At 36.9% G+C, this 20337-nt stretch overlaps 1 protein-coding gene across 2 annotated transcripts; it reads left to right on the plus strand.

Annotated features, from left to right (window-relative positions):
- The first annotated feature begins 18015 nt into the window (after positions 1 to 18015).
- Positions 18016 to 20298, plus strand: LOC107819959 (cytosolic sulfotransferase 5-like). 2 transcript variants are annotated; one of them, XM_075227748.1, is made up of 3 exons: positions 18016 to 18382; positions 18664 to 19110; positions 19347 to 20298. In XM_075227748.1, exons 2-3 carry the CDS (start codon positions 19041 to 19043, stop codon positions 20120 to 20122), a joined length of 846 nt encoding a protein of 281 aa, XP_075083849.1. In that variant the 5' UTR covers positions 18016 to 18382; positions 18664 to 19040; the 3' UTR covers positions 20123 to 20298. The 2 variants fall into 2 exon arrangements, with proteins under 2 accessions (XP_075083849.1, XP_016501644.1); XM_016646158.2 differs by lacking the exon at positions 18664 to 19110 and having other exon boundaries at positions 18022 to 18382.
- Positions 20299 to 20337: the final 39 nt, after the last annotated feature.

Consider the following 20337-nt stretch of genomic DNA (forward strand, 5'->3'; position numbering starts at 1 on the left):
CATCGGGTCGGGGATCACTATGTTCTTATCGGCCCAGTTGCAGTCTTTTCGGACCATAGGGAGGACCTTTTTGGTAATCGAGCAGATGTACCTCGAAACCTCCTCACACCGACCATGTACAGAGAAAGGCTTTTTAACCTTAAAATCGACGTCGACCGAACATCCCCGGGGATGAACATTTTCAAAAGGGGTTCGGGTACTGGTTCATCGATGGTCGCGTGCAGAGTGGTCTCCTTGGCCTCAATAGCCGACCGCGAAGTGGAATGAGCTTCTTTCTGAGGAACAGTTTTGGAAGTCCTTGCCATTCTTTTAGAAAATAAAGATGGAGGAAAATTTGATAAAGAAAAAAAAAGAAAGGAAGTTGAAGGATTAGACTTGTTGGATTGAGAAGATGATGGGTAAAAATTCTTGCAAAGGACCTAGAATAACCAGGGTAAAAGTGCTAAAGAGTATTGAAATCCTGAAGGTACGAGGGTAGAAGGTTTGATATAAAGTAAAAATGAACAAATGAGGGAGTATTTATAGTAGTTCAGCGGCATTTCGCGTCCAGGGACGGCCGACCGGTGGCTGACATGCATTTAATGCCATTATGACTTGACTGACGAGACGTTTCAGATGTTTTGTCATTTCTGTCACGATGTGTCGAAGTAAGAATCGGAAGCTCATGTCGTTTCTCATCGTTACTCTCCGAAAAATAAGGGGACTATTTGTATGCGGGTGAAATCGAGCTCATGGTACATCCCGGCCTCCGACAAAATAAGCCAGGCTCGAGACATGGCGGCAAGGGACCGAAATCGAGCAAATGTCCCACCGGGCCAGAACCTAGGGGCATGACTCTTGCCCCCGAGAATATCGAGGCCATGGTCCCGGAATCGATCCTAGCCTCGAACGACTTCGAAGAGCATTGTTAGACAATCCAGCAAAGGCAACAGAAAGCCGAAATATCCTTGACCGGGTGAATATCTCGGCGGGGATCTCGGCACGTATCGATAAGGAACCGTCAATCAGTGAATCAAAAGATTTTTTTACCTTTTATAGAGTTGTACCTAAAGTAGGATTCCCCTACTATATAAAGGGGGTCTGATAATTTATGAAGTACATGGTAACACGTACTCAAAAGCAATATATTATTATTTTCTCTGTCTCTAGCTCTTGCTCTTTCCCATCTGTATCGGTCGTGGTAAGCCCGGCTCGAGAGTGGCTATTTCACTAAGGCTGAAACTATCCAACTTGTGTGGTTTGAATTTATTTATTTATTATTTATTCAATAGTAACTTAATCTATCGCTTTGTATCAAGTTAATCCGCGTATCCTTAAAACCACTTACAAATTTAATTGTTATCCGATTTTGAGGGTAAACAATGTTATAACAAGTTAAATTAACGATAAAATTTATAGAAATATTAGTGCATGTAAATTGAATCCTTCATTATTTTAATTAAACCCACTTCTATAAGATCTTGCTTTGCACACAATTAGTCCAAACCGCCACGTAAACGCCATCTATATCAATGAATAAAATAAATGAAAAACGTAAGACAAAATGAGTAAGGGTGAGGGAGCGCGGTAGGTTGGGGTCTTGTCACGGCCCAAAATCTCACCTTAAGGATATTGATGGCACCTAGTCTCTAAGACTCTGTAAGCCTATCACACAACAAAATCTGATAATTTATAACAACTTAATATTAAATAAAACAGAGAAAATGGCTCAAAACATAGCCAATATTATAATTCAACAAGCACAATCCCAAAACCCAGTAATACTGAGATATAAGCTCTACAAAGAGTACACTAAAAATCTCAAAATACAACATTGTTTGGAAATACAATAAAAAGCACAAAGAACAATAGAAGGTGACACCGAGGCCTACGAGCGGAGTAGCAGGTATACCTTGAAGTCTCCACAACTCAGCTCAAAACTCTAGCGACCAACACGATCCAAAGTACATGAATCTGCACAAAAATATGCAGAAGTATAATATGAGTACACCACAGTCGGTACCGAATATGTATAAAGGCTACCCTCAGTAGAGTAGTGACGAGGTTAAAGTCAAGACATTCACTAGTCAAATAACCTATGAGAAATATCAAAGACTGGCGACATGGAGAATAACATAAAATAATAGTTGTGATCTTATCAAAATGAGTAATAGCAATTTAATACAGATAAGGCTCAATTTCAACAACAAATCATCAAATAGGTTCGTTCACATATTGAACCTTGTGCCCACATTGCCAATCACCTCGCACAGCAAAGATCTCATTCCACAACATATACCATATCTGCAAGGCAAAGATCTCGTGCCACAACATATACCGTACCCGCACAGCAAAGACCTCGTGCCACAACATATACCATACCTGTGTTAGTTAACAATAACATTTCAAGATGAGTTTATCAAAAATCAAATAAGGTAATGCATAATAATAAGTTTCATTTTATTTCAATTCGTTACGCGTCTAACAAATCAACAAAATATGAGATAACAAATCCACGTAGATAAATCCATCTTGACAACCAAATCATCAAGTAACAACAAAGGCATAGAATGGCTGGTAAGAAACCACACAACTAATCATGTATAAATGCATGACACACGCAAAAAAAGTCATAAGCACAAACAAGAAATACCCTTTTCACACCACACAAACATCATCACTAAACGCCCCAGGCCAACACATATCATCCCCGCGGAGCCACCCTTATCTCACCGAGTGCGCAACAATAAAGTAAATGCCCACCTTATTTTGCCACACACCTTTATCAATCATCCCACCTTGTCTCGCCGCATGTGCAAACCCGATATAACCCGCCTTGTCTCACCACATGTACAATATCAACAATAATAATAGCACGGCAGAAATCTCATACAAATACCCGAACAATCATCCCAACAAGTCCACATGTGCCATAATCAATGCCAATAATTATCACCAAGACATAAATTCACAATCTTCCATTGCTGTGCACAAGGACAACTCAATAAGGAAATACGGATGGGTGTTCAACATATAAGCATGAAAGCTAGCTCAAATCAGTAACAATCTTACAAATGCCCAATTTTGTCAATTTAAGAAATACGATCCTAAAACATGATCTCTATCATGGAACGTAGACTCAAGTAATTATCCAAAGTGAGAAACACGTAGTACAAGAAGCTCTCAATCAAAACAAGGCAATAAAAGCAATCTCGAGTCAAATATGGTCATAAGGCACACATACATCCATGTACACACGCATCACCTCGTGTACACGTCGTTTACACATAGCACATATAAGTAATTAAGTCAAATTCTAAGGTGTAATTCTCCCACACAAGGATAGAAAAGATACTTACCTCAATTAGGGCAAATCAACACATAAAATAACTTTTTCTCTAAAATTCACCTCTGCTCAGCTCAAATATAATTAAAAAAAATGTAATAATATCAAACAATGCAAGCGAAACCAATTTCTATTAATAACGTTAAGATCTTTACACATTTCCCATAAAAGTCAACAGAAGTCAACCCCGGTCTCGCCCAATCAAAACCCAAGTCTAAGGGTATATCTTGACTGCCCATAACCCCACGAGTCCAAATTTATATTTGGTTTTCTTAGCTGAGTCCAATTCGACTCTCAAATCTCAAATTTTTATTTTTCAAAACATAGTAAAAAAATCCCCAAAGTTCCTTTAAAATCCCATGATTTTAATGTTAAAATCCATAAGAAATCAAGTTACAATATTGAAATTGAATCAAAACTACTTACCCAAAAATTCATTCCAAAAATCACCTCCATCAACTCTAGTGCTCAAAATGTGATAAAATGAACCTATGTCCCGAAATCCTACCCTCTTGTTAAGCTACAGATGTCGCAAAAGCGACCTGGGGTTTGCAAACGCGACAACTGCATTGCAAATGCAATGTCTGCTAATCACAGGGGATGTCGCAAATGCGACCCTGACTTCGCATTTGTGAAGTATGCCCCTTCAGCAAAAGCGATCACTTGATCGGAAATGTGGTCGCCCCTGCCCAGGTGCCCGATCGCAAATGCGATCCAAAGTTTGCAAAAGCGAACATTCCAGCCCCCCAGCCCACCTCGAAAATGCGAAACAGGATCTCACATTTGCGAGACCTGTAGCATCAGCCCAGCACCAACAATACTGAACCTCACTCAAAACACTCCGCAACGCGTCTGAAACGCACTCGATCCCTCGGGGCTCCACACCAAACATCCACACAAGTCTAGAAATATCATACGAATTAGCTCGCAAGCTCAAAACACCATAATAACATCCGGAACTATAAATCGAACCCCAAAACGTATAGAATTAACAATGAAACTCAAGAATCACTAAAATCAAAACCAAGTATCTGATTCCTACCAAACTAACTTGGAATGACACCAAACTTTACACACAAGTCACAAATGACAAAATGGACCTATTTCAAGTCCCAAAACCAAAATTCAAATCTGGTAGAATGATGAACAGAGATTGATATATGATATGCAAATGAACAATTATGACTAAGTGCATAATTACAGTTAAGTCAGATAACCCAAAACAATAGAAATAGCCTCGTCAAGTCTCAATCAAACAACCACATACCCTAAATATGATTTCTAACATGAATCATAGCTCAGTAAATCTATCAAGTAGGGAAAACATAAATAAAACAAGGTATGATAGCAACATAGTCCAAAAGTTGGCTCGGATCATGATTACCCCGGTGCACGCCCACACGCCCGTCACCTAGTATGTGCATCACCCCAGCACATTACAAATAACATGGTTCCAAGGAATACTTACCCTTAATTACAAGTTTAGAAATGTTACTTACCACAAAATGCGCAACTCAATACTCCAACAAGTCCTTGCCTTGCGAATCGGCCTCCGAGCGACTCGAATCTATCCAAAGCAACTTAATACAATCAATAATAGTCATAGGAAACAATCCCAAATGATAAAGCTAAAGTCTTGAATCAAATATGCAAAGTCAATCCATAACAACTCTGGGCCTACACCCCGGAACCCAACAAAATTCACAAATTCCGAACACCCATTAAATTACGAGTCTAACCGTTGTAATTTCATCCACTTCCATCCACAAATCGACCCTAGATCACCAAATCTCACTCTCCAACATAGTCTAAAATCCCCAATTTTCATTTCAAATTCACATAAACTAGGTATAACAATCAATGGGCAATCATTATATAATATCAAAAGTGATTAAACTTCACTTACCTATTCAATTGTATCAAAAACCATCTCAAAAATCACCCTTATCCAAGTTCAGAATCTTCCAAAATGAGAAAACACTCAAACCCTTCGAATATAAGAACCTACCAGTGAACTCGCACCTGCGCTCCAAATTTCTGGTTCTACGGGACTACTTTTGCTGTCCAAACTGTGCATCTGTGAACTTCACTTAAGTTTCGAGCAACAGCATCTACGCATCCGCACTTGCAGAATAGTTCTGTATCTGCGGTTCTAGCCCTGCCATGCTTCTTCCGCTTTTGCATACTCGCGTCTACATCCGCAAGCTCGCAGATATGGTAGATCCTTCGCACTTGTGACCTTCACCAGCATCAGTGAAGCCCGCATATGCGATCATGTGGCCGCTTTTTCGGTGTCGCACCTGTGACAAATCCCTCACAGGTGCGATTGCACCAGAACTCCCAAGCTTCAAAAATCCTTCAAGTCCCAAAATGATCCGCCAACCATCCGAATCTCTCCCGAGGGCCCCGGGACCCCATCTTAATACACCAACCAGTCCTAAATCACATTATGAACTTACTCAAAGCCTCAAATTACATCAAACAATATCGAAATTATGAATCACACCCCATTTCAAGCCTAATGAAACCAATGAACTTCCAACTTCTAAAACTAATGTTGAACCATAATAATCAACTCTGAATGATCTCAAATTTTACACATTAGTCCCATATAACACAATGGACCCATCCAAACTCCCTGAACCAAAATTCGAACCCGATATCAACAAAGGCAACTCTCGATCAAACCTCTCAACCTTCCAAATCTTCAACTTTTCAACTTTCGCCAAAACACCGCAAACCAGCCGACGGACCTCCAAATTAACATCCGGACATATGCTTATGTCCAATATCACCATACAAAGCTAGTGGAACCATCAAAACCCTATTTCACAATCGTCTACGCAAAAGTCAAACTCCAGTTAGACCTTTCAACTTAAGCCTTCAGCCTTGGGACTAAGTGTCCCAACTCGCTCTGAAATATCTCTGAAACCAAACCAACAATCCCGGAAAGTCACATAACCATAAATGAACATAGAGGAGGAAATAAATAGGAGAATGGGACTACAATAAAACCATAAATGAACATAGAGGAGGAAATAAATAGGAGAATGGGACTACAATATACAAAACGACCGATCCGGTCATTACACAAGTCTAAAACACATTAAGTAAATAACATTCACATGCAACCAAGTCTAAAAACAAAGTCGAAACCAATCAAGTATAAATATTATATTACACATTCCAAATACTACTCCCAAGTTAAACACAACCTTAGCATCATTAGTAGGAAGAGCAATGACCTCCACCCACTTCGATATATAGTCAAAATCCATTTGAAAACTACCCAAAATCTTCTAGGTCAACACTGTGGGTCCCTTAGTATCTATTGTCAAGTATTCCATGGTTTTTGGGGAGCTGGATCGGTTGGCGTAAAGGCTTCGTCTGAATTCCCCGTATATATAAGTTAGATTATTTTTTAGACATAAATTGAATATGAATCATCTTGACTTGTTCGTATGTTTACTTTTTAATATTCTAAATTGCTTGATGAAATTCTTGACTCCGCCACTGAAATTTTATACAGAGTTTTGGGCACGGGACACATCACACATGTCATGATAAAGTTGTACATTGGCCTTCAAATAAAGAAACAAAGCTTGCTTGTCAGCACACTACACTCCTACGAAGTTCGCATGTTTGGAAGAACTCAAATATGTAAAATCCAATCCTATATATTTATATGTATAAGAGAAATTAGACGTACAGTTTAAGAAAACACTTTTTCAACTCAGAATCTACGACGTCTGAATTCTGAATCTAAATGACGGGAGAGGAGATAATGGTAAAGCTCAAGAACTTGAGATCGGATACATTGACATTAGTACTTGTAAATATTGCTGGTATAATGGAGAGAGCTGATGAATCTTTATTACCTGGAGTTTACAAAGAAGTTGGCAAAGATTTGCACACTGATCCCACTGGTCTTGGCTCTCTCACTGTCTTTAGATCATTAGTTCAATGCCTTTTTTATCCTCTTGCTGCATATCTTGCTGCTCGTCATAACCGTGCCCATGTCATAGCTCTTGGCGCTCTTCTCTGGTCTGCTGCTACTTTCCTTGTTGCCATCTCCTCCACCTTTACGGAGGTTCCTTCTACTCTCTATTTCGTGTTTTCTGAAATTCGTCGTCTTCAATATGCCATAACATTTCTGTAGTTATAAAAGTTTGTCAATAAGGTAAAATGAGAATTTTAAAATAAATTATTTTCAAAATGAGTTGTTCACTGCTTTCCGCCTCATCTCGTTAGGAAAGCAGATTCAAGTCTCATAAATATGTCTAAGATCCAGTGAACAACTCAAGAAACCTAAACTAGTCTTTGCCCTAATCCGAGCGCTCGTAGTGCAAACTCTCGAAGGGATGTTAGGAGGTCCATTCCCATGGTGACACTTCTTTCCCAAGTAGGTTGTATTAGGACTCTCTTTTTAATATTAAGCCTTTACTCCATTTACTTATTTTTGCAGGTTTATCAAAGGATGTCGAGCTTAGGCCTCCAGCCGGTGGCGAAAACTTACCTGCCGAGTCCCCAGCCCCGAGACAGGCCGAAGAAAGGAAAAAGAAGAGGGCTCTGAGTTCCCCGAGCTTGAACAAAAAGAAAACAAGGAGAAGGCTGGTGCAAAAGTCGAAAGAAAGCACCAACGCTCGATCACTTCTCCTTTCACCTCGCACAGAGTTGCATCCTGGTTCGCTAACCCTACGATCTCTGTTATACGGCCGATATCAGTCCCTGCTCGACCTCAGTTCTCAGTCGATGTCCCTTTTAATAACTGACCCAGAACCTAACTAGTCGTCTTCGACTCTAAACATCGATTGATATCGATTATGTACATTGGCCCAGGTAACAGCCAGGTACTCAATCAAGTTCTGCTTCAACTGTTGTAAAGCCATTGAGCTTTGTTCGTTTAGTCCTTGGGTGAAAGCTTGAACAGCCCAATCGTCTGTGACTGGTGGTAGATCCATTTGTTCCATTTGGAAACAAGATACAAACTCTCTTAGCATCTCGTTATCTTTTTGCCTTACTTTGAAAAGGTTCGACTTCCTGGTTTGGACCTCTGTGGCTACGACGTTCCCTTTTACAAAAGAATCTGCAAGCATGGCAAACGAATCGATAGAGTTAGGTGGTAAATTATGATACCATATCATTGCTCTCTTTGACAAGGTTTCCCCGAATATTTTTAATAATACGAATTCGATCTCGCCATCCTCTAGATCGTTCCCTTTAATAGCACATGTGTAGGAGGTGACATGTTCGTTGGGTCGGTCATTCCATTATATTTAGGAATTTCGGGCATGCAGAACTTCTTGGGGATCGGTTTGGGAGCTGCCCTCGGGGAGGGGGGGGGTGTATGACCTCTTTGGAATCCAAACCCTTCCAAATTAGTGGTGCCCCTAGGATTTGATCAACCTTGGAGTTATAAGTTTCTACTTTTTTGTTGTTTGCTTCAATCCTTTTTTCTCCTAACTCTATCTGTTTTGTCAGTTCCTCGAGCATATTTATAATTTTGGGGTTAGTCCTCGATTCTTGTTCATTTTTCCTTACTACAGCTGGCCCCGTTCTGTGGGTGACTTCTCGGGGTGGACCGGGCTCGGGCCTGCTCGATGTATGGGTTTGGCTCTGCAACTGAGCTATCGCTACCTGTTGAGCCTTCAATATTTCAAAATCATACACAGGCTGATTCGTCTTCTCCAACATTTTGGGTATTTCGAAGTGCAAATCGGGTTCCACCATGAATGTTGTTTTCGGGGTCAGAATGTTGGTTCGCTTCAATGGACACATATGAATTAACGTCAATTGGATATGCGACCCGAGTTCCAATGGAGTCAACTAGTGGCCTTTCATCCCCGGGTGTCAGGTTGTTATTCTCATCTTGATGGCCAGCTTCGTTGTCGATATATAGGGCCATTAATTGAGAGTTCGTCATTTCTAACCTGAAATCAAAGTTACTTCCAAGAGCAAGTGTAAAATAGTGCATTTTACAGAGATTCGTACCAAACAACCACTATTATCATTATTCCCACGGTGGGCGCCAAACTGTTTATCCGAAAAACGGAAAGAGTTAAATTTATACGTAATTTTAAGGATACATGATATAAATTGATACAAATTGGGAAAGATATGTAAATGAATATCGAAATTAGTTATAAAAGAAATGAATGCAAACCGAATGAACTAGTTGGCCTAAGCCTTCAAGTTTTATCACCTTCAAATTGAGTGAAGAACGATTGGTAGAAGAAACAATATGACTAAATATCAAAGGCCAAAAGGATAGTATTTGCTCTCTTTTCTATATATCTCAGAATGAATGTGTTCCTGTTACAAATGATAACAACTCTTAATATAGTGGGGGAATCCTATTTTGGATATAATTAAAAATACATAGTGAGAATTCCATTATACATTAATTAATTAGCTTTTCCTTGATTCGAGTTGTGATTTTCGCCGAGATTCTCTTCCCAATTGCGGATATAATGACTCTTTTGTTTCTTGGCTCGATCTCAATCTTGGTCAGTCTCTGGGTCTCGAGCTCGATCTTGACTCGATCTTGATCTTGTCTGGTCTCGGTATTGATCGGTCTCTGGGTCTCGAGCTCGATCTTGATTAGGTCTCGATCTTGATCAGTCTCGATCTTGATCTGTCTCTGGGGCTCGAGCTCGATAACCTAACTTCGCATCATGGCTCGATATTACAATGATGAACCTTGGACCATTATGTTCCAATCTCGATTAGTCATAAGAAGGCCAGACTCGATTTTAACAGTATACAAACTTCAACCGAGTAACTATGGGACATTCATCATGAGATGGCGAGAGTACAAATTTGTTTTAGTGATTGTGCCATCATTTAGTTTTTGATTAATTCTTCTTCATGTAGGCTCTGCAATTAATGTTAAACGAAAAATAGTGTTTTCTTTTTCTTTTTTTTCTAGATTCCCATTCCCTCTTAACACACAAGGAAAAAATAGAAATGGGAAAATAATTTCCCATTTTTCTTTGCCTTTCACCCCTAAATTTATCTATTCTTAGGATCTATGGTGTGTTAACTTATTGAGATGCTTTTTTTTTCTGTATCATTTGTTAATAGGGAAAATAAGTCTTGGGTCTATACAAAAAAATATCTCTTCTACCTCGATTTAATATACGGAAAAAGGGTCTGATATGTCCCTCTACTATCATCAATAGTTTAAATAAGCCCTCCGTTATACTATTAGAGCAACCAAGCCCCTGCCGTTATACTATTAAACACAAATACCCATATTTTAACAGATGAGCAACGTGACAACACCAAAATTATTCGGTTAGATTTAGTATAGATCTGACCCAACCCATTACCCAACCCGACCCTAAAATACTAGACCCTTCACCCTTATTAATGTGTGAACCCTAATTTGTTCACTCATATCTGCAGATGTCCCTCCCTCTCTTCCACAACTCAAATGCTATAACTTCTCATTCAAATTTCTTTGTTCTTCTTCGACCAACACATATGATAGTCTTGGTTCGATATCTAGTTCTAGTGTTACATCGAGAAGGAGGTGCTACTGTGGGGAGATTGCAAACAACTTCACTTCAATGACTACAAATAACCCCGAAAGGAGATTCTATAAGTGTGCTAAACCTGAAGTAAGTGTGAATTTCGTTGGTGATTCATTACTTATCGATGCATTTAAAGTTTTATTTTTTCTACTCTTTAACATAGTTATTAATTGTATTTGTAAGAACGAGTCATGTGGATATTGGGAATGGCAAGACGAAGCCCTCCCGAACAAAGCGTTGATAGTAATCATCGATTTCAAGTCTAAATTAGATGCTGCCAATGTCAAAATCAGGACACTGAATATGTTATTGGATGCGTGCAAGCTTGAAAGGGACAAATTGATGAAAAAAGTTGATATTTTGAAGGCTATAAATGATGTTAAAGTGAATAAAGTGAGGGAGATGGAAGTGAAAGTGATGCACATGAAGATGTTCATTATGGTTGCATTTGCATTGTTAGTCGGATTTGTTGTGGCATTGTTGATGAAATGAATTTTGCATTTTATGTAGTGCAGTAGGGTTTTGATGAAGTTAACTGTTGTAAAATCCAAATTTTCATGAATGTTTTGTGTTGGTCAGCTTGGTTGTAATCCAGATTTTTATGACTGCATTTTGTGTAGTGCACTATGGCATTTTGTGTAGTGCAGTACACTTTTCATTTTCGAATTTATTGTGTTGGTTAGCTTGGTTGTAATCATTAAATATAGTTCTTCATATGGCATGTTAATGCCCAGTTTAATAGAATAATGTGAATTTTAATAAAAAAAAAAACTAGGCAGTTATGGCTCTAATGCGGTAAAAAAAACTGGACAGTTATGGCTCTAATGCAGTAAAAAACTAGGCAGTTATGGCTCTAATGCAAAGTAAAACTAGGCATTTCACTAATAGTAAAAGTCTGGGCATCCACTTTAATGCAGTTAATTTAGTCTATGATACAGTAAAATCTGGACAGTTATCACCAATGCAGAAATTATATATCAGAAGTACTGTCAATGCAGTAATTACATATCACCAAAAATAGTAAAGTTAGTAGGTGAAACTGATAATTGGATGTCAAACTATTATCCCAAAAACTAACACAACCTAAATCATACTATGACATACAATTCAGTTACCAATACCAATATTAACAGAACATTAAACACGAGACTGTCATTAAGTTTGCAGTAATTACATCCCAAAATAAACACAAAACTACATATAACAACTTGATCATTTTCCGTTTCTTATCTTCAGCTTCTTAATCTTCTCTTGTCTTTGTTTTTCAAACTGATTTGAAGTTGTAGCTACTTTACCCTTCCATATCAGGCCTGCTGGTGAATATGGAAGATCTGTGGGCTCACTAACACTAGTGTGATCACCAGTAAAGTTGATTGATCTTGTCCCGGCTGGTAAGTTTACCTGCTTCCTCAGTTGAAGTCTTGTCTTGACTTCTGATATCACCATTGGCCTAACCACAACATCTTCATTATGTTCCATCTCTGGGAAATTTGGAACCATACTTGATTGACCAACTCTAGGTGTAGGCATGAAGCTAAATCTATTTTCCTGACTTGATTGAGTCATTTGTGGTGCTGAACAGTGCCACAAATATGTTCTGACTCTAATGTCTTTACAGTAACCCCTGCATTACCATCTTTGGATATTAAACAAACAAAGGGACAACCCACAATGCATCTATACCTCACCCTCCTTGGGTCACTCTTCCTCAATTTTAAGACTTTCTTGTTGGCTAGAGCATACAACTTTATAAACTTCCTAGCTTCTGGTATGTCCTTAAAGGCCATGCCTTTATATATCTCCTTGTAATCATTCAGATTCTCAGTTATGTCTCTTCTTTTGTGTGTTTTGAGTAAATGTAATTCTTCAGAATCACATCCCTCAGAATCAAAACTAGATTCAGATCCTAATTCACTTAAGCTACAGTCAGTACCAGCCTCATCTAAACAAGGATATGATTCACTATAATCAACAATACCGGGAATACACTCAATGGGGGGGTGGGGGAGGGGCACATTCATCCACATCATATAGGTTCACTACATTATATTCATTAGAAAGCAAGGATATCAACTGTCTAATCCCCACATCCCCTTGAACCTCATACAATTTACCAGAAGGTCCAACAACTATAAGTTGTTGAACCCCTACAAACCCTAGCTCAACTATGAATTCAGATTCTATATCTATATAAGAAAGCAAGTCTGAATCGTACCTTGACAAAGTGTGCAGTTTATTCTTTGTGTACACAACTTCAGTATGTGTAACCCATTCACCTTCATAATTGAATATTAAATCAACTAAGACCATCTCCACTAATTTAGTAAATATAACAAACAAGAATGGTTAGCAAACAGTAAAAGAACCAATATAAGCTGAAAGTAAAAAAAAGAGGAATAAATATAGGCAAAAAATGACATGTGAGACAGAGGGTCCCATGAATAAAGAAATAAAACATGTACAAAAGAATCCACAAAAAGTTCAGTTTGTGGGCTACCTCTTCATAAAAAATTGACAAAGAGGGCAAAGATGCACTAAAATCCAACCACTAGAATAGTTTAATGAAGCAGTTACATTCAAGGGTCCTACATTTAGGACCACCTTAGCTAATAAACAAAGAAAAAGTACTAAATCTCAGTCAACATCACAGAAAACTAAGGCATTTTTCCCAGTAAGACAAAAATCAAATTATAATCCACTTAAGAAATCACCTCTGAGAAAAAACCCTAAACCAGAAGACAATAAATCCACCTTGATATATACCCATACGAATTTATTAGCATAACTGAAGCATGCAACCACTACAAATCGGGACCACCTCAAAACTAAAACAAAAATACTAAAAATTAGAATAATATAACAAGCAATTAGCAAAATCGATCAACAAATACTAAACTCAAGCAATTTAATGAAGAAAAAACTGACTTTTACACCAAGATCATATGAAATCGGCAGTTTGGAGTCACCACCTCTGTTTTAAAAGGCGTTTCTGGGGCGAGCCCCGGGGCGAGGCGTACCAAAAATGTCCCGAGGCAATAGTGTGGGACGCAGGGCGTACGCCTCGGGCATTCGGGGTATATTTTTTTAGTAAGGAGTAAGCCCCATAGGCTTTTTTAAATTAAAACAAAATTTATTAAATTAGTCCTTCATATAATACCCAAATTCTCAAAAGTCAGTTTGGTAATTACTCAAAAGGTTTAAAAAGGAACTCAAAAGTATTAAATTTAAAAGTAAAAATCTTTTTTATTAATTTAAGCCCTAATTCATGATTTTCTCAATTTTTTATCTTGTCCGCTAGTCTGCTAATATCTCCCAAAAGCAACGAATATTTTTTTTTTTTTACAAATACAAAGAGAACTATATTTTTCTACATAGTAGCAAATTCAAAGTTCAAATTGCAGGTTAATCATCCTTTTTGTTCCTTCATATAGAAAATTTTATTCTTTTAGACTCAAATTACTTGTGCTTGTAAGTAACGTATAATAGATTATTTTGATTAGTTTTTTGTGGGGATGGAGCACACATATATATATATTTTTCTTCAATTTTTATGCAATTTTACATGTTTATACATATTAACTATCATTATATTATTTTATAAAATATTAAAAATTAAATATCTATGGGGCTTATGCCCCGCTGAGGCATATGTAAAACGCCTCGCCTTTCGCTCACGCCTTTTAAAACACTGGTCACCACTACCGACGGTCTCTTAGAACTTCGAGAGAGTGAAAAGAAAAAGGGTTAATTGACCAAATGGTCTGTGACAGTCCATATTTTGGAGAAGGGTTGGATCGGGTTGGGTAATGGGTTGGGTTGGATCTATACTAAATCTAACCGGATGATTTTGGTGTTGCCATGTGGCCCATCTGTTAAAATAAGAGTATTTGTGTTTAATAGTATAACGTCAGGGGCTTGGTTGCTCTAATAGTATAACAGAGGACTTATTTAAACTATTGATAATAGTAGAGGGGCATATCAGACCCTTTGCCGTTTAATATATGAAATGATCTTTTCTAAATTCACTAATATGCGGGAAATTTCACTAGTTTATAATAATGTATGTTAGTTTGTTTTTGACATTTCAATCTTTTGGATCGGCGTACAATTATTAATACTTGTATTAGGGTAGATTTTCCTAGATCCTGCGTGAACGCGGGATGCCTTGTACATCGGGCTGCCCTAATCTTTTGTGACACTAGTTCAATTATTTTTTCAAGTCTTCACTTTTTTGCAAGGAAATTAATTACAATACTAGATGATTTTTGCTGATTATCAAAACCAACTGGGATTTTCAAGTCACATTTGGAACTAAACTCCAAAAATTATGTTAATGTAATACACACACGTTACCAGCTAATATCTGGAGCAATATAGTACCATAAAGAAACAGAAAAGGGAAAACCCATTTTAGCAATATAGCAAGTTCACATGCTAGTATGATCTTTCAATAGTTCTAATTATGTTAGGTCAAACCCATTTTTTGTTCAAATATCAAATGAGCTAAGAACAACTCAAACATGCCATCCGCAAATATTGGACCTAGATTTGTTGATGGATCTAGTCTTGTCGAACAGGTCCGGATTCGAGGTTCGAATACTAAAGCCCACTATTATCCCACCTTTTCTATCTATCATTAGAAGTAGGGCGGGTGGCGTACCTCACTGAGCTATCGATCGCGAAGCTATTGCTCAGTTCAACCTGGTGGGAATCCATGTTTGATTTTTTTGAATATCCTCCTTCCTTGGACTAGTACTGGGACGCATATATCAAAAGCTCAGTGTGAAATTTGAATGAGATATATCTTTCGTTTTTCAAATTCAAAATTGGATCCTTTTCTTTTGGTCACTTTTTCTGGTGAGCTATACAGGTTGAGTTCGCGGGCTTAACTTTTGATTAAATGTACGTACTTTGTATGTTTAAAAGAGAATTAAACTTTCTATATTAGTAATTCTTTAATTCAAATATCCCCGTGACATATTTTAGATCATAAAGAGCCATTTTGATACATTATAGTATTATACACATCTTTAGTTTAAGACCACAAAATTTAAAAGTCTTCCCTATTTTTTAACTTCGTGATTCAATCAAACTAAGATACATAAAAAAAAATAGAGGGAGTACTATATATTTTGGTGATTTAATGCTACATGCAATTCCTATTAATTAGTTGTGGCAAAATGGTTAAAAAAAATAATTATCCACCCATACTATCCATTAAAAATGAATTGGATGATGAACTTTTTAAAAACGGGTCAAATATGGATAAGAATCATTTTATCCACTTAGAAAATAGATAACCGATGGTTTAATTTTTACATTTGTAAAGTCTCAAATTGGGGGTTCCTTAAGTTTGGGAGACTGAGAATTCTTTAAAAAATGATCATATTCAAAAAGTCATGGATAATATGGATATTCATATTATCCATTGGTTAACCCATTTTTTATCCGTATTAAATATGGGTAAGGTCGAATAATTTATCCGTTTTTGTATCATCCGTTTTCGACCCGTCCACATTCGACCCGACCTGCCCGTTTACCGCCCATAATATTAATTGGTGTTCATTACTCATTAGATTTTACTCCTAGTAATTATAGGAGAACTTTACATAACTTTCACAGTTTAAAAGAAATATAACAAATTCTTAGCATGAAACTCAATATTACAGTTGTGGCAGAAAAATATTTATATTTGTAGTACACAATTCCATTAAAATACGAATATTAATTATTAATCCTTAAATATAAGCAATTTGAATGGAAAGTCAATAATTCTTTGTACAAAAATCATACCTTTTTTTCTTTATATATTAGCTTTCCTTCTTCTTTTTTTTTCATCTTCTTAATTTTGTTTTCTGCCGAAACCAATATATTTTTTAAATTTGTTCCATTCGTTTTCTTTTTAATTATCTTTCTTATGTTTTTATCTTCCTTCTTTCTTCCTTTCTTAACATAAAGATCTTACTTCGATAATAATATATGTTAATATATACAAAATGTATATATAAAAAATATACATTAATAAAATATACAAAACATATACATAAAAAATACATCTTCAATTAAGATGACACTTAGACATGTGAAATATACATTAAAAAATATATCTTAAATTTAATTAAGATAGCATATAAATATATAAAAAATATATATATAAAAAATACATCCTGAATTAAAATGGCACTTGACATATAAAATATATTTGAAATATACATTAAAAATACATCTTAAAATAAGATGACATTTCACAAATAAATATACAAAAATTATATACATAAAAATACATTTTGAATTAAAGTGATACTTGATATACAAAGTATAAAAGACGTATAAATCAATACATCTTGAATTTATGTGGCATTCACATATGCATCAGATTTTCAAAAATAGAGTGAAGAAAATGAGTGTTGAAAAGGAAGAATGGAGATGAACAAAAAAAGTACTTCATGTGATTAGTGAGTTAGTTAATTTATTAAATGTTGAGCTTAGTTTTTATAATATGCTAATAATAAAAAAAATATTCTTTATGAAATAAATAATAAATGATGCTATTCGTTTAAATAATAGTTAAAAAAGAATCAAACTCGTAAAAAAACCTAATTAAATTATAGGTATTGTTGGATCAGGCCTTTTGTTTCCCAAAGCACTATAATAAGTTCATTTTTTTCTCTTCTACTTTTCATCAAAAGAACAAATGCATCTAGACTATGAATATCTTAAGTAGCCACGTGGCATTAATCCAATGGATTATTGAGCAATATTTGAGCATTTGGTATCGGAGAAAATCCAAACCCGGATGGAGGGTGCCAATTACTCAGTGTCGGCCGATTCTAGGAATTTACCCACTTAAATTAAAATAAATATGCCAAGCCAAGTGTACTCGGTGTCCACTGATTTGATCGAATATTTTTGTGAAAATTTGAGGCCTAAGGAGAATTCAACCTACACTTTCCTTTACAATAATATTTAAGTTTTTCAGAATATTTATAATTTTTTTAATATTCAACTAAACTATTGGGCCAAGACACTTCACCTTATACAAAAACTGATATAAATTACTTATTTATTTTCTTAATTTATATAAATACAATACCGTTTACGAAAAGTTTTGCTTAGTCCCCTCTAATTGTCCCCAAGTATGCAGAGGGAATAGAAAGGATAAGAAGACGTGATTTAAAATGAAAAAAAAAGACGTGAAATATGTTTTCAGACAAGCCTTATCCAAATCAACATATATCTTGGTTACTAACAGCTTCCCCTGGGAAAACACAAAACAAAGTGCAGTTTAACTTTTAAACAGTGATAATGGCAAGCTCCAATTTAGATACTATTATGAGCGAAGACGAATTCGCCACATTTGTAGATGGACTTCCGAGGGAGAAATGCAGAGGACCTATTAATTTTTGGTACCAGTGGGACGGCTATTGGTACCGTATAGACTTCTTAAAAGCAGCCATAGCAGCTCAATCTGGTTTCTTGGCTCGGGATGATGATGTTATTCTTACTTCATCTACGAAAACAGGTAAGCTACCATTGCTTCGTTCATAAAGTTGCCATGATTTTTCATTAAGATACTTTAAGTAGGTTTTGTTTCGATTGAACACCTGTAGTAAGTTCAAAGTGTACAAATCAGACACTTTTTTGCTGACATGGTTGATCGAGTGAGTTGTACCGTGTAGAATACTCTTTGGCTTGATGTTCCTGAATGTAGTTTGCTTAAAAAATGTACCATAATTAGTGAAAATAGAGTATTAAGAGATGAAAATGTCAGTAAGACCGGGCAACTGTTTACCAAAAATACAGGTATATGCAAATTCGTAAGACCAAGCTCAGCACCGGAAGGTCAAGGAAGTTGGTGACCTAATGACACCGGAGCCGATGATCGAAGCTTCGGTGAACGGCAGAGAGGACAATGAACACGAGCATTTTACAGGCAGGGGCAGAGCTAGAGAGTTGAGAGCGGGTTCGACCGAATCCAGTACTTTGGTTCGAACTCTGTATTTGTCTTAAAAAATCCATTGAACATATATAAATTATTAATTTAGAATTCACTAACTTAAATCGATTAGAATTTCGAACCCATAAGCTTGGAATCTTGACTCCGTCTCTGTAAATTCGTAAGACCATGTATAGGGGCAGAACCTGCCCAGTGCCGGAAGGTCAAGAAAGTTGGTGACCTGATGACACCAGAGCCGATGATCGAAGCTCCGGTGAACGACATAGAGGGCAATGAACACGAGCATTTTACAGGTGCAACTCACGCTATTAACTATATCAGTGAATTGTGTCTAATTAATACACTTTGGATCTACTACAGGGGTTCAATCAGAAAAAGGCCTACTTAAGGTGTCTAAATGAAATCATGACAACTTTAAGTGTCTCTATATGTATCTATACTATATGTTGAATTCCCTTGGTATTTCCATGTGTTTACTCCTTTATAATTTGACTCTCGTTATTGCAAAACCTGGCTCCGCCATTGACAGGTACTACTTGGCTCAAAGCTCTTATCCCTTGCATCATGGCCCATAACAGAGATAATATTGATCATGAGGAGGATGACCCTTTACTAAGAAACCATCCAAACCAACTCATACCATCTATTGAACTATCAATATTCAACCCAAATAACCTAGATCCCGATGTCCTAAACGTTGACGAAATGCCTTCTCCTAGGCTCTTTCGGACTCACCTGCCTTATTCCAAGCTTCCAGAGTCGATCAAGAATGACAATTCCAGCTGCAAATTAGTGTACATTACCCGCGAACCTAAAGATGTTTTTGTGTCGTTATGGCACTTCATGAATTCGATATCCAATGCAGAGCCTTGTCCAACTATGGATGAAGAATTCGACAGTTTCTGTAAAGGCATTCATCTTTTTGGCCCCTTTCATGACCATGTTTTAGAGTACTGGAATGAAAGTTTGAAGAAACCCGAGAAGATACTTTTCTTGAGGTATGAAGAGATGAAAAAAGATCCGAAAGGGCAAGTGAAGAAGTTGGCTGAGTTTCTTGGCAGACCTTTTGTGAACGAGGAGGAGCTTGATAATGTCCTTTGGAGATGCAGTTTGGAGAGGCTGAAGAATCTTCAGGTTAACAAGAATGGCTTGGAACCTTGTCTTGGCATTCCTAAAATTGCTTATTTCCGCAATGGTCTTGTTGGGGACGGGAAAAAATCCCTCACAAAAGAGATGCAAGAACGTCTTGATCAAATTACACGCGAAAAATTTGAAGGCACTGGCTTAGATCTTCAAGTTATTTAAGTCTCTTCCTAGCTTATTATTTCCAGGCAAAACTCCATTTGTGATTTGTCAACATTCACTGTTGTAGGTGATGTATTTTTATTGTTGTTTGCTCTTATTATTTCCAGGCAAAACTCCATTTGTGATTTGTCAACCTTCACTATTTTAGGTGATGTATTTATATTGTTGTTTGCTCTTATTGTTTCCAGGCAAAAATTTGTGTGATCAAGCTAGTA

This window comes from Nicotiana tabacum, chromosome 13 (genome assembly GCF_000715075.1).
Source record: "Nicotiana tabacum cultivar K326 chromosome 13, ASM71507v2, whole genome shotgun sequence".
Taxonomy (NCBI): domain Eukaryota; kingdom Viridiplantae; phylum Streptophyta; class Magnoliopsida; order Solanales; family Solanaceae; genus Nicotiana; species Nicotiana tabacum.

What these genes read in the sequence shown, in the direction of transcription:
- LOC107819959 (XM_016646158.2), top strand. Translation starts at nt 18,166, where the DNA reads ATGGCAAGCTCCAATTTAGATACTATTATGAGCGAAGACGAATTCGCC. An exon ending in TACTTCATCTACGAAAACAG is followed by an intron (nt 18,383 to 19,346) that starts GTAAGCTACCAT and finishes CGCCATTGACAG; the next exon opens with GTACTACTTGGCTCAAAGCT.